A 14,921-nucleotide genomic window follows, 5' to 3' on the forward strand; every position below is an offset into this window, starting at 1 on the left:
CAATTCGACGTACTCGGCTATTTTCCGTCGGATCAATACCTTTGATGCAACTGACTAACTACATGATACATGCACATTCGAATGATAAACATTACAATTTTTAGGAAAATATGATAATATTGTACATAATTTTGGCTTATTTTAGCGGTTACTTAGCTTCCCGCTAAAATTTCACTCGCCAAATATACACCCAAATGCGACGTATAATGTAAGGTTAACGGCGGCGACCTAATTCCCGGAAGTTGGACTTCTTTTTTCGAAGTTTCTGTGACGTCGGGTGTACGATTTATGTATGTCGAAAAAGAGCAATATTATGGTTTTCGAACGAGAAAATTTTAAATGCATTATCATATTTAATACGGAAATTATGAGAGTTTCAAGCGAACAAACGAGAATTTAATGCCGGTTTGTTAGGTCCCTTCTCTCTATATTATATTATGTTTATATACCAGTTTGCATAGATTGTGTCAAAACCCTGTACTCTAGACATCTTTTATGATTTGTGGATTGAAGTTGTATGACCTAGATTTCCCCGTCGCCTTATTTATCATCATAGTATGTGCAAGTTTTTGTTTTGTTTCAAAATTAACCAATGGCACATATATTTCAGGGAGATATACAAGACAACAATGATAATTATTATGTAAGAGTGTAACATATTTTTGGTCTTCCTGACTTTGATTTTTTTATGGATTAAGTACTGTGCTGAAGGAAACTGTTCTATATTTCCTTATAAATAATCGGATTCATGAATATCAAATTCAGTGGAGCATGCAAGATAAAGTTGTACACACGCGTAAACAATTGAAGTCATAGTTGTTGCAAGTTTTGGACAGAATGGATCTCTTGATGATATGCTGCTGTGTGTTTCTCCTGACAGTAAGTCCCGCGTATTCCAAACCCAGGATTGTGGACCTTACCCATAATCAGGACGAGCATTCTGTCACCTGGCCCATCAACCCTGCCTATAACTTCACCGTGCTTCACCGAGGATATTCGAAAATGTTCGATGGCTGGTAAGATCTGACTTTAGATGGTGCTTGCAAATAATCACCACACATATATTAACTAAGACAGCTCCCTTACAGAATAAGTTGGGTTTTTTTTGCGATTCCATAAAGTGGTCTTCTACAAATACCGCTAAATTTTCACCGGTAGCAGTAACTTAGTAGGTACATGTAGATCACAACCGGAAGACTGGGTTCGATTCTCGACCATGGCGCCTCGTCAAGCCAAAAAAAGTTTAACATGGGTAGGGGTTGTTCCGACATAAAATGTGAAAGTCAATGGTCTGTAGAACATGATCTTGAAAACGGAGGTCCCGTGTCACGGTAGGTGTAGATAACCCTGGCTATGTGAATGAAAACCTCACTGAGTCAACAACCGTAAGCACCAAGCATAAATCATTTTTTGTGGCGTCTTTATGTGTATTAAAAATCCTCGAATGGAAAGTAAAAACAACCCCTCAGTGTGACAAAAGACTGTAAGCTCCACTGGTTTCAGTACAGAATTATAAACAAAATTTTACCAACATATTCTTTATTGTTCATAATAAAAATAATAGATTCTAAATATTTTAACTTTTGTCACTCTGAGGAGGAAACAATAGAATATCTTTTATGGGAATGTGATTGTTTGTTTACAACTATTTCTAGTAGAATTCAAACAATGTTTAGAAGATAAGACTGAACGACAGATAACAATAACAAAGAAATCCTTTATTTTAGTTTGTATTGAAAACAATAGTGATTTACAAAACATTCATTTTATTTCTGAAGTATTATGTTATACTGCAAGATGCACTAAGAAAGCTTTAAATTTGCCTGCTGCAATATCACAAATGAGATTATTTTATGAAACACATAGATATATCGCATATAAGAATGGAGAAAAGAAAAAAAATGATACTCAATGGAACAGATGGAACTTACTATTTACTAAAAACATGTCCTCTCTCTCTCTCTCTCTCTCTCTCTCTCTCTCTCTCTCTCTCTCTCCACACACACACATAATGATAATTATATATGAATTGTTATATTCATGTAATTTATTATGTGTACAAACACCAATAAAAAAGAAAGTAAAACAACACGCAAATACTAGGTCATGATCCCAATTCATCTCAGAATGCTAAGGTAAATCAATTCTGCACCAATAAGCATAGTAAAAAAAAAAAAAACAGCAATGATTCCTGTCCAATGTTGAAGAGATTTATTGTAGAAACAATTCAGGTGTATCGTGCGTAAGATATACTGGAGGCAACAGGTCAACATAAACAAATATTGCATGCTACAATGCGCGTGTTTAAAACAGTATAGTGAAATTATTGTGTTCATATTTACCATGCGTTACCAAGCTTTTGAATTACAGGTTGTATCCAGACGTTTTGATTACAAACTTTGCCGAGCCTAAATATGGGTCATCGTAGACTTAATTCACCTTCGTGTTCTTCTTCGTCTTTTTTAAAACTATAGTCCAGCTGGACATGTCATCACTGGTGATTTGATATACCGTATAGCGGGTATTTTCTGCGGTTGCCCATTGGAATTTTGCGGATAGAAAATTGTTATTGTGTTCAACGTCTAACGTTTGATGCGGCATCGTCATGGAGAATGTTTTTGTTTACAGAGCATTTTATTTTCAAAAGCCAACAAAAACACAGTCGGTTTGTAATCGCTTATATTGATGATTATGTAAATATATGGAATGCGTGGAAAACACATCAGACACCTGTACTTGTTTCTGTGAATGACGTCTGTATACTAAGAATTAACACACGGTACTTGAATATACACCACACGAGAATGTCTGTCATTGAAAGGAAATGTATTTACGACATTCTTTTCTACACTAATTCATCCACAAAACCGTGTCATTGTTTGAATATTGTATCAAATATGTACCTTTCCAATAGTCTTGCCTAAGACATCTTTACAAATTGTAATGACAGGTATTTCATCATGAACGAACTGCAATAGTACACAATACACACATGAATCTTGGTAGATAAGATATGTCTATAGTAGCGACTGGAAATTCCGTCAGAAATGAAAGTAGAATGTAAATATAAGAATTGTTTTTTCAGATACATGTGGTTATGAACTGCAACGCTTAATACCGGCCTACCTTTCATGAGGCGTTAACGCATTTAATGAACTACATCTAGTTGGGCGTAGAGCGTCGTGTTTAATGACGCGCTTCATGAAAAGTATGTCGGGCTGAAACGATGCAATTCATACCATCATGTATTTTGAAACACAAAATCTAACATTTCTCATCAAAAAAATATCATAAAAGGTTACATGTAGCCTTGTTAATAAAATAAGAATAATAATATTCATTAAAGACGATGCACACCGTTTCTACTTTTTGCTATAAATTTTAGAAAGAATGTGTCTGCCAATCAAAATCAGCATACTTATTCACCGCTGTACTGTTACAGAGTATTCGGTGCGGTGATCAGCACACTTATTCAGCGCGGTACTGGTACAAATTATTCGCTAGGATAACCCGGAAAATCGAACTATTGAGTCATGTGTTGTATCTATTACGGAGATAAGAAGCAGCGAATACAGTAATGTCATACTCGGTTTTGTAGATAAATTAGCGTAGAAGAGAAATGTTGTAAAATGCGTTTGCAATGCATATTCCCTGGAAGCACACATGACCGGGATTCTCAGGAGGGTTTCGTTCGATGTGATTTCAAGTTAAGTACCTTGTACATGTGTTAATTCGTTTTGCCTGTGGTATCAGATACATGTATCTCTTTGTAGGCTTGAAAACAACTATTTTGCCATGCCAGAGCACATGGGGACTCACATTGACGCACCGGTTCATTTTGCAAAGGGTAGTTGGAGAACCCATCAAATTCCGATGGAAAAATTGTACGGACCAGGAGTCATTATAAATGTCAAATCTAAGGTTGAGAACAATCCGGATTACAGGTAAAGAATGTATGAGAGGCGCTACTGTTCGTACATGTATATCCATATATATCCGTGTAGTTGAAGCTTATGAGTTTGTCAGGGTGGTGATCCAAGCAAATGGTTAAGGGTAGAGGTGTTAATGTATGAACGAAATGTGCTGGGAGATATCAGTGAAACATACTTCTTATGGATATTGGATTTCTTCAACTTTTAGTTCCTACAAATTTAAAGAAGAAAACTTTGTTTTCTTCTCGAAGTAATCCCGAAGTGTATTCGAATTCTAAAATAAAGTTACTTCAAAGAAATTGTAGTGATTTACGGTATCAGATATATATCACCCTGAGATATTTATCATATGAATCAAGAAATTAAACTAAGATTGGGATCTCAAATGCAATGAGAGCTATCCTTCGTTGATAGGGACTTCATATGTGAAATAATGTCGTTCTGTAGGCTGAAGTAGCGCTTCCAAAGCGCACATTTGATTCGATATGCAAGAGCTTGCTCTGCATATGATCAGTTTTTTTAATCGAGACAGGCTACTGACAAAAAAGTTGATATTACAGGGGTTTCAACATTCTAATTTAAAGTCAACATTTCACAAATTCTATGGTCGTTTTATCAATCTAGTTTGCACATACATGTACAACCTGTTTGGGGGTTAATTGCTATCTGATGTGTTTCATACTACATGTAAATATTAGGCTGTTCTTTACACACTGTTTAGAACTGCAGATTACTCCGTTTACCTTATCCATATATGGGACTCACAGCTAGTGTTACTGGTCAACAGGAGATGCTTACTCCTCCTGGACACCTGAACCCATCTCTGATATATCCAGGAGTCCGTGTTTGCCCAACTCTTAATTTTGTATTCCTTATAAGAGTTATGGGATTGATTTTCTTTACATTTTCTTCACCTTTCGATTAATGCAGCTTTAGACAAATTTGCAGATAATTTATTGGATAAAAGCTAATGAAGCCCCGAAATGTTATATATTACGTCTCCACGTATTTGGGGTAACCAACATCGGACTCGCGATTATCTTCAAAGCGTCGTTATTGTAAACAAAACACAACGGTAATTAAACGGTTGGTGCAGTCGACCGACCTAGAAGTTGAAGAAAAAAGCAAGTGAATTCCACGAATACAATTAAGAACAACAACAAAGCGGTAAACATTTTGTGGAAGGGTTAAAAGGGAAAAACAGGATTGTGCTCTTGAATATTTCGATGAGTTATTGGGGCATTTCTGTATCTAGACGTTAGGAAACCAAACGGAGAAAAATATCCGCCCTGGACTTAGCAGATAGTCAGGTACCTACCTCATAACAATCCATTTGATATCGTTAAGGACTCATGTCAGGATGCAAATCAAAACTTCAAAGCAATGATTACCTGACGGTGAATGAAAAACAAATCAATATTTTATCAAATATGTTAATAAGATAAAAAAAAAAATAATGCTGAAAAAGATCTTCAGCGCGATAAATGGGTTACACAGTTAGTTTGGGACATAATGCGGCGTCATCCAGGGTGTGAAATGAAAATTGGTATCGTGCAAGACGAAGCCGAATTCCAGTAGGGATTTCTAGTTCAAACCTTGGATGACTCTGCATTATGTCTCAAACTGATTGTGTAATTAATGAAATACAATACACTGGAGTTATTATCTAATACTTAACAAAGTACGGAGAAAATATATACAATTTTTTTCTCTCGATTTCCCAACCATATCGAAGCTTTCGGTGCATTTACCAACACATGCATTGTACAGGGTGGACGTGTTATACACCAAAAATGTAAATCTTTGCACTTGATTACGGAAAAAAGTACACTTTGTGGTCGGTGTAAACAATTCGAGTGCGCCCAATATTTCTAGAATGACCAATCCTTCTTGACCTTTTGACCTAAATCATAACAGCGATCGCTCTAAAATCATGTATACAATTTACGCCAAATCCCATTGCTAAAGCACAAATAGTATTGAAAATCATCCTCACTACAATGTTATTATATATATACATCTGTCAACATTAATACTTATTTTAATTTTTGTTTTGACAGCAATTCATGATGAGTTATTCTGAACCGTGATTGGACGTTGGTGTTAGTTCCCGGAGTGAAATTGAACCATACAATGTAGGGTTACAAAGATCAATACGTCCATTAAATATTGATTTGTTTTGGTAACAGCCTCCATCATTAATTTTTAGATGTCTTCATCTGATTGAAAAAAAAATTCGAGTGGGACGTTGAATAATATACAACCAAACATTCATCACTTTTCAAGTGAATCTTACAACGCTTTATATTCTTTATCACTTTAAATTTCAATTACATGGCATCTTTTGCAGTTCAAATACTTCAAATCAAGAATCTATAAATATATAAATACTATTATCACCTGACTGGTACGATCATATCGCACTAAAATGAGAAATCCAATTTGTGGATATCATATTCCTAACTTTTTCTCAGCATGTATATCGTGGAATGGGTTTTGCCCACACATCATATCTATTCATTTTTGTCATTTTGAACACGTGTGCAGACTTCTGGTAGCTTTATTGTTGTTGCAGTAGGGAGGTGTTTTATTGTAATTGACGTCTTGTCGATATTTCTTGTATAGCTTATTCTTGAATAACGGTTCGTAATGAATTGTTATTCAACTGAAAGATCGCACGATATCCAGGGGTTGCAACAGTCTCGTTAAATTCGGCAGATTTTATGGTCGTTTTAACCGATCTAATTTATCAATATAACCTGTCATTAGATAAAATGCTATGTGACATGTTTCATGCCAACTGTTAGTTCGTTCCTGACTACAGATTACTCCATAAACCCGATCGAGATATAGGACTCACGTCAAGTGTGACCGATCGACAGGGGATGCTTACTCCTCCTTGACTGATCCCACCCCTAGCATGGCCAGGGGTCCGTGTTTGTCCTACTCTAAATGTTGTACTCTTGATAGGGATTATGAGTATGGTCACTGCTTGTTATCTTCACCTTCTCATCCATGTGTATGACATATTCTACTTCACAATGTGGTTTGTGTACTTACAGAGTTTCAACCGATGATTTATATGCATGGGAGGAAAAATACGGAGAAATCCCCAGACATGCTGTGGTTGTGATGAACTCGGGTTGGTCTCACAAATATCCAGACCCAAAGCTTGTCTACGGAACCTCTCAACCGAATGATTCCTCAACGTTTCATTTCCCTAGCTGGCACGAGGAAGCCGTCACGTGGTTAATAACCAAACGACAGGTCAACGCCGTTGGTGTCGACACTCCTTCTACGGACTATGGACAAACCAAGACATTTCCCTGCCACATCATATTGGGAGAACATAATATAGTGGGAATAGAACACGTAGCGAATCTGGACAACATTCCAGAAAGTGGCAGCGTCGTCTATATACCCGTTATTAAGATATTTGACGGAAGTGGTGGACCAACTCGACTTTTCGGAACATACGACGACGAACTGAACAAAACAAATTATGCCATGCATGTCATGAGTGCCTCAGTCTACATCTACCTCTTGCAAATAATTACAATCTTCGTTTATCAATTTGGAATATAACTCAATGTTCCACTGACCCCTGTATGCTTAAAAATAATTCACATATTTGAAATGCGATGTTATTTTGTAAAAGTTTAACAAAGCGGAACGGTTTTCACTGAACGTTTGTATGTATCATGTACATGTATATTATTCATGCATATTTCGTATTATTCAGCAAATATTTCGATTTCCTTAGTTAAACTCAAATGCCAATTTTATTCATTCATTCAGATGTCTTATAAGCATTTTTCTTGCATAGAATAGTAACTAAGAAAAGTATTTCAAGCTACTTTATAAACAGATTGCTGCTAATATCGAGAGGACGACTAATATACATATAATAAGCGATCAATATACAGTACATGTAGATCAATCGTTGGTTCAGTGGTTAGAGTGTTCACATCGTGACCGGAAGGTCGTGGATTCGAACCATGAGGTCGTGGGTCTTTCTAACGAGACCTAAAAAACCGAGTTCCCGCCGCAGGCGTTGGCATGATAAAGAACTATAAATTGAGGTAGTCCTGAGCGCCATGCAAACGTCTTCCTCCTCACCTGATGATGTCACAGCAAGAAAGAAATATTTTCAATGGGACGTAAATTTAAAAACAAAACTTTTTTTTTTTTTTTTTTTTTTTTTTTCCCCTTTCAATATCTTTTATTTCTAGCTAACATACATTTGATATTTGGGGGTAATGTCTCCGCAGAGACCCCCGAATAATCCTCACCTAGGGTGCCAGGGGCTCCATGGATTGGATATATGTATATATATGTGTTAACTATACATGTATGCATATTTAAGAAACATATCTACATGATATCAAACAGTATAGTTGATAATATTGTTTTTCTTTTACAATTAAAAGATTTACATGCTAGATAGCAATATTTTTCAACTAAAAAAAAGCAAAGTATATTTAGATGTCAAAATTATATCAGTATGCAAAATCTAATCTACTTAATACATATAAAGCAATGATTGATCCATATTGTTGCAGGGGAGACACAATCACAAACAGTTCACCACTCCCCTAACAACAAGTACTGAGGAACAGGTCACCCTCAAGTACTGTTAGAATGCTATTGTTGGAAACTGAATATCAGATACATAGTACATACAGATTATTGCAATACATGTGTTATAATATAAAGCATTAAAGTAACAAAGAAAGTCTCTCAAATAATTTGTGATCTAGGAAATCGTACTTTGATTTTCTTAATGTTAAGTATGTTCTATAACAGTCTAATTTAACCTGTATCAAGAGATTATTCACACTTTCAGTTTTGTTTTCAAGTCTTAACATCATTTTACTTTTGTAAATTCTGAAAGCAATATATGAAATCACAAAGTTAAATGTATGCACTTTAGGATTATCTTCATGAAAAAAGCCGAGAACAATATGTTTCCATCGAATGTCAATTTCAAGCACCATTTCAACAGTATTCCATATCTGTCTTACATTTTGACATTCAAAAATTAAATGTGCATTGTTTTCAATGACATCAGCACAAAATGTACAGTTTCTATGAACATCTTTTTTCCATTTGCTAAGTAGATAATTGTTGCATAAAAGATTGTGCAAAAGTTTGTAGTTAAATTCAGCAACATTTTTATCAACAACTTTACATACATTATTTCTATAAATATTAGTCCAGTCTGACTTTTCCAACATAAAAGTCTTTTCCCACATACTTTCCATATATGATCTTTGAAACTTGTCATCAACAAAAATGTCGTAAAAGAATTTACAAGATTTGCCAATTATAGATTCAATTTTTCCATTTTTAAATAAAAACACGTTTTCGTTTTCTATATGGTATTCTGTCTTATGACTTATTTTATTAAAAACATTTCTTAGTATTTTATATTCACACAACCAGTTATGTTTGTTTGTAAGATTTGAAAAATCAGTAATATCCTTGAATCCAATTTCATTAAACAGATCATCTACTTTTAAAACACCACTTTTCATCCAATTTGTAAAACAAAGTGTCTCATTTTTATAAGTAAATCTTTTATTTTTCCAAATATTTTGGGAAAATTGTAATGTTGTCGAATTGCCCTTAGCTTCATTGAAATATGTAATAATTTCTCTATAAAAATAGGGTATGTATTTATGTAACATTCCACTTTCACTCAAAAATGAGTCGTTTGTCTTTAATAGATAGTAAATATCATATTGATTCCTTTGACAGAAACTCTGGAAAAAGTCTTTTAATTTATGGTTACACGATATTATTTTTGGGATCCATGATGCTTTAAGCGCTTTGAATTTGGATTTTAAGTCAACTATGTGTATTCCTCCTTTTAGTTTATCTCCTATCAGGGTGTTTCTTTTAATCCTGTCTTTCTTATTCCAAATGAAATTAAATATTATTTTATTTATTTCTTTGATAAATTCATCACCAGGAATTGGTAATAAAGTTGCTGCATATACTAATTTTGATATTGCCAAAGAGTTTATTATGCAGCATTTTCCAAATATTGTAAGTTTTCTGGTTCTCCATGAATCTAATAATTTTTCTATATCTCTTTGATACCGTATCCAGTTTTTTTCAAAACACTCTTCTTTACTATGACCAATGTGGATACCTAATGCTTTAATTGAATTTTCATTTACTTTCAGATTAAGAATTTCTTTTTTTGTTCCTTTAAGCTTTCCTAATAATAAACATTCTGTTTTATCTTTATTTAGTTTTAATCCTGAATGTTTACAAAAAATATCAATTGTGTTTAACGCTATTTGTAATGATTTTTCATCCTTAATAGGAATCGTACAGTCGTCAGCATGCTGAACTATTTTTATTTCTTGTTTCATTTCTTTGATCTTAAACCCATTTATATCTTTATTTGATCTAATATTACAGGCAAGGACTTCTGCTACAAAAATAAAAAGCAGGGCAGACAATGGACAACCTTGTCTGATTCCTCTATTCATTTTACACGTTTTAGAAATCCATCCATTATTTTTCACTCTAAAAATAGGGTCTTTGTACATTATTTTTATCCATTGCATAAAACTTGCACCAAAATTAAACTTCTCCAGTGTTTTAAACAAAAAATTCCACTCCACCGAGTCAAAAGCTTTCTCAAAATCACAGAATAACAAAATTTGTGGGTCATTTGAGTTTTCACAATATTCATATATATCAAGGATAGTCCTTGCACTAAATCCAATAAATCTGCCTTTAATATAAGCAGTTTGGTCTTCATTGATTAGATTATCAACTACTTTTTGTAGCCTTCTAGCTAACACGAATGCTAAAATTTTGTAATCTGAATTTGTTAAGCTAATCGGTCGATAATTTTTTATCTTATCTCTTTCTCCCTTTTTATGCAGTAATGATAAAAGTGAGAGCCTTTGTGTAAAGGGCATATTACCAGTTTCAAAAGTGTATTCAAGAGTTGCATAAAAAATGTCTTTAATTTCATTCCAAAAGGTTTTATAGAATTCATTAGGAATTCCATCCATTCCGGGTGATTTATTATCTTTAAGATTCATTTAAAAACAAAACTATTAATAACTAACAAAGAAAACCGTGACCGTACAAAACATGCCTGTAAATTTTGATTACTTTCAATTCAAAGGGCTTTATACAACAATTAGTCAATTTCTGCATTCACGCTAGAAAGTATCACAGTCTTCGACCTTAACATGACTAGTTGGTGTGAGCTGCTAGACACGATTAAGCTGTTTCTGAAGTTCCATACTCATTATAGACAAGTATATCTGGTAATCCCCGAGGAGGGGTGTAATAACGCAACATCATTATCTATGAAATGAAATTAATATCTAGTTATTTCATATGATAGATGAAGTTCGACTGTTTAAACAAAAACGGCTTACCAAGAGCGTAAACTGCTTAACTCACATTATATCATATGTCCAGGGATCCGTGTTTGCCCAACTATCTATTTTGTATTGCTTATAGGAGTTATGAGATTGATCACTGTTCGTTATCTTCACCTTGCATACAATGAACAGAAGTCACTTCCGTTCCTCACCACTTTATAAATAATTACTTCGGAAAAGTCGATTATCGTATGATGCATTAACAAATTGCAAATGGTGGAACTTAAGTTCATGTACATGTATAACATCAGATTTAGTTTTACGGAATTTCATTTTATCAGCGAAATTGTGTAATCGTGAATTAAACGCACTTTTTAAAAATATTCTGGCTCACTCTCTTTTTAAGCTAAAGTGCTATTTTAAAAAAACAAACCAGTGGATCAGTTTATCGCAGCGTCATAGTCTCTAGTGCAGATACTAGGCCTATGGGTGTTTTCTTTTCATTATATTTTTTCTTTTTCGCTGTTGACACGTATCTTTATATAAATATGTATCCATTTATTTACATTTTATAACCCTCGTTCCTGTGCTTTAAGTATTAAAAAAAAAAACAATATGGTCTGTATTTTACATGTACTTATGTGTTAGTATCATTGTTTTAATCATAACACCAGTTAGCTTCCATATTCAAAATGCTGTGATTATCTGCAATAAATCAACCATACATTTTTGTGAACTTTTTTTTCCGAGTCAAAGGTTTTCCCTGTTTCGAATGATTTACCATAGAAGGTTTGGTTTTCCCGCCTTTTATGACCTTTAACAACCCAACAGTTTTTTGTACACAGTCAGTAAGAACCCTAATAAATTTGTTTTGTCGGTAATCAATATACACTACCCGCCATAAATGAATTTATATACCCATACTGGTAAGCTTTTTACACATTTTTGCACGAAATATACAATTATAATGAAAATGAGCTGAATTCACTGTGTATAACTTTCAATTTTTTCTGAGTAAAACAATCCGATGAGTACAACTTCAATATACACTGTATGTGAAAGAATAATAGATATTCAATAGTTTGGCATAGTATGTTAAATTGTAATATTGATTTATTTAAAAGGTGAAAAAAAAAACCAAACAAACAAAGGGTCTTATAAAGCTCCACATCAAATACACAACAATATATATTAGTAATTAGTTTGAAACGGCATAAAGTTAAAGTTTGCATAGTGATATCTCTATTTAGAGAATTCAAAAATTCAGAAAATCAAATAATTGAATTAAAGATAAAGGATATAAAAAGTTAAAAGTCTAACGTGATATATTTATATGTACGAGTCATGTATTTTTGTATCCATTTATTTATGCGCAAGAAACTTATTTTGGTGAGTGTATACATGTACTTAATTATGATGGACAGTGTATCTAATAAGAGAGAAATATAATTAAAATAACGTGCCGGACGCCATGTCGCCGCCCAAAGTTTGATACTCGCCGTCTAAATAAATTTAGAAGGCAATAACATGACGCGTTTTATCCAATGACAAAGTACTTTAAAGGGAGAAAAACGGTCATTATACTGATTGAATGACTTTTGATTTTGTAAGGACTATGTAACGTTTTCATAAACGTTGAACTCACGAACACGTTACATTATTTGGTGGCAGTCGTGAACACTTCTTTGTTTGACTTCTTTGATTTTTGTTTGTCAAATTGTTAGTCATGGGGTCGAATGCTAATGATATCATTAATTGTGAAATACCAATCCTTGAAGAAGAGATCAAAAGGTTAGAAGTAGAAGTAGATGTTGCAAAAAACTCAACTCCCATGATCATACGACGAACCGGGTTTGGTGCATCACACACCACCATAACACAGCGATCGACCAAATGTCAAGCCATGGTGTAAGCCCAAGTGCAATTGGTTCGCCATAGGAGCTCGATGAATGACTTGGCAGTTCAGGGGTACTGCGGACCATTTTGATTCAAGAAACAGTATGGCATGTCATAGTAGACCTAGCAATCAGGGTACTAGTAATTTGTTTCAGTCGCAAATGGGTACACAAGTAAAGTACGGTCAACAGATCAAGTCTCTGCGGACAGCGATAAGTATTCATCACAAGTCAGTAATGTACATAAAACTTTGCAATCTCGTGTGGTGGACCATTTCATTTCATTAAACCTGCGACATTTGATGGTAGTGCGTTTTTGGAATGGTTTTAAATCACATTTTGAAGTTTGACCAGAACTTAAGTGTGGGTTACCTCAAGAAAAAGCATGTATTTAGCCGTATTGCTCAGAGGAAATGCACAGGGAGTGTTGCGCCGAAAAAACAAACTGAATTATACAGAACTCAACTTCGGGAAGGGAAGCAAAGAGCAGTAGAGAATCTGCCTGAGTTAGGCCAGGATATTAGAAGACTCGCGTATTTGGCATACCAACAGCCACTGTTGATCGTTTGGAAATTCTAGCAAAGGAACAATTCGTAGATGCGATAAGACATTCCAACGTGAAACTACGAATTAAACAAGCACACACAGCGGATTTTAATGATGCTATATGCCATGCCGTTGAGTTACAGGCAATTTAGAACGCTGACAAGAAAATGCAGGGAAGTCAAGGATTTGCAAGAGTGATGGAAAATAATGCAGTGATTGTAAAAGGATTAAAAACTGACAAAGTCTTGATGGAAATAACAGACACTATAGCATCGCTTCAGAAAGAAAGTGAAATCAATTAAGAAACCCCGATTCAGAAGTTGCCATCAAACACCAGTTCTGAGGAAATGGGTTAGTTTCAAAACAAAAGACCTATATGTTATTTTTGGGGAAACCTGGGTCATTTCAATAGTAAGTGTAAATATCATTTGACATTCAACGATAATCCGAAAGTGTCACAGTTTGGTAAGATATATGTAGCAACAGATGACAACAAATCCAAGAACTTGAAGGATGGTCATGTTGCACATTTGAGTTGTGAGACGTCTGAAATTTACCACAAGACAGCCGATTCAGGAATGCTTGTCGAAATAAAAGTCGGAGACAGGGTATTAAAATTATTGGTTGACACAGGGGCAACATTTATCCTGGTGTGAAAGTCTACAATAAATAAAAATATGCTCCGACAAGCCATTACAGAGGCATAGACACGGTTTGAGATGATGTTTTTCATTTTCCCCCATTTTTGTTGTTGTTTATAATGCTTAACTAAAGTACATCTAATGGTCAATCAAAATTTGAGTATCAGTTGAGTTACAAGTGAGATACAGCAATCACAATTCTTCGTTATGTAAACAAGGCTCGTATTTTTGTTTACATATAGATCACTTAATAGAAAATTGCATGTTTAAAACAAAATGAGATATGCCAAACACTAGAAACTATTTCATTTTTGTTCAGAATTAACTTGTAAATTGAAAACATCTGCTTCAAATAAAACGTTTACAAGGATATTTAACCTACGTAAACAAAAACATGGCACAAGCCGTGTGTACATTTCAAAAAATTGTAAGCTCTATATCTCCCATGTACTTCGAAACTAACATTCAAATACTTGCTGACCATTAGAAATATCTTTGTTACGCATTCTAAACATTGAAAATGGAAAAATAAAATTAGAAAATTTCCAG

General features: G+C 34.2%; 1 protein-coding gene across 1 annotated transcript; it reads left to right on the forward strand.

Annotated features, from left to right (window-relative positions):
• Nucleotides 1–729: 729 nt before the first annotated feature.
• Nucleotides 730–8,109, forward strand: LOC130048168 (isatin hydrolase-like). Its single transcript, XM_056144514.1, has 3 exons — nt 730–1,016; nt 3,774–3,944; nt 6,995–8,109. The coding sequence occupies exons 1-3, from the start codon at nt 838–840 to the stop codon at nt 7,515–7,517; spliced, it is 873 nt and encodes a 290-aa protein (XP_056000489.1). The 5' UTR covers nt 730–837; the 3' UTR covers nt 7,518–8,109.
• Nucleotides 8,110–14,921: the final 6,812 nt, after the last annotated feature.

The sequence above is a fragment of the Ostrea edulis genome, chromosome 7, assembly GCF_947568905.1.
Source record: "Ostrea edulis chromosome 7, xbOstEdul1.1, whole genome shotgun sequence".
Lineage (NCBI taxonomy): Eukaryota > Metazoa > Mollusca > Bivalvia > Ostreida > Ostreidae > Ostrea > Ostrea edulis.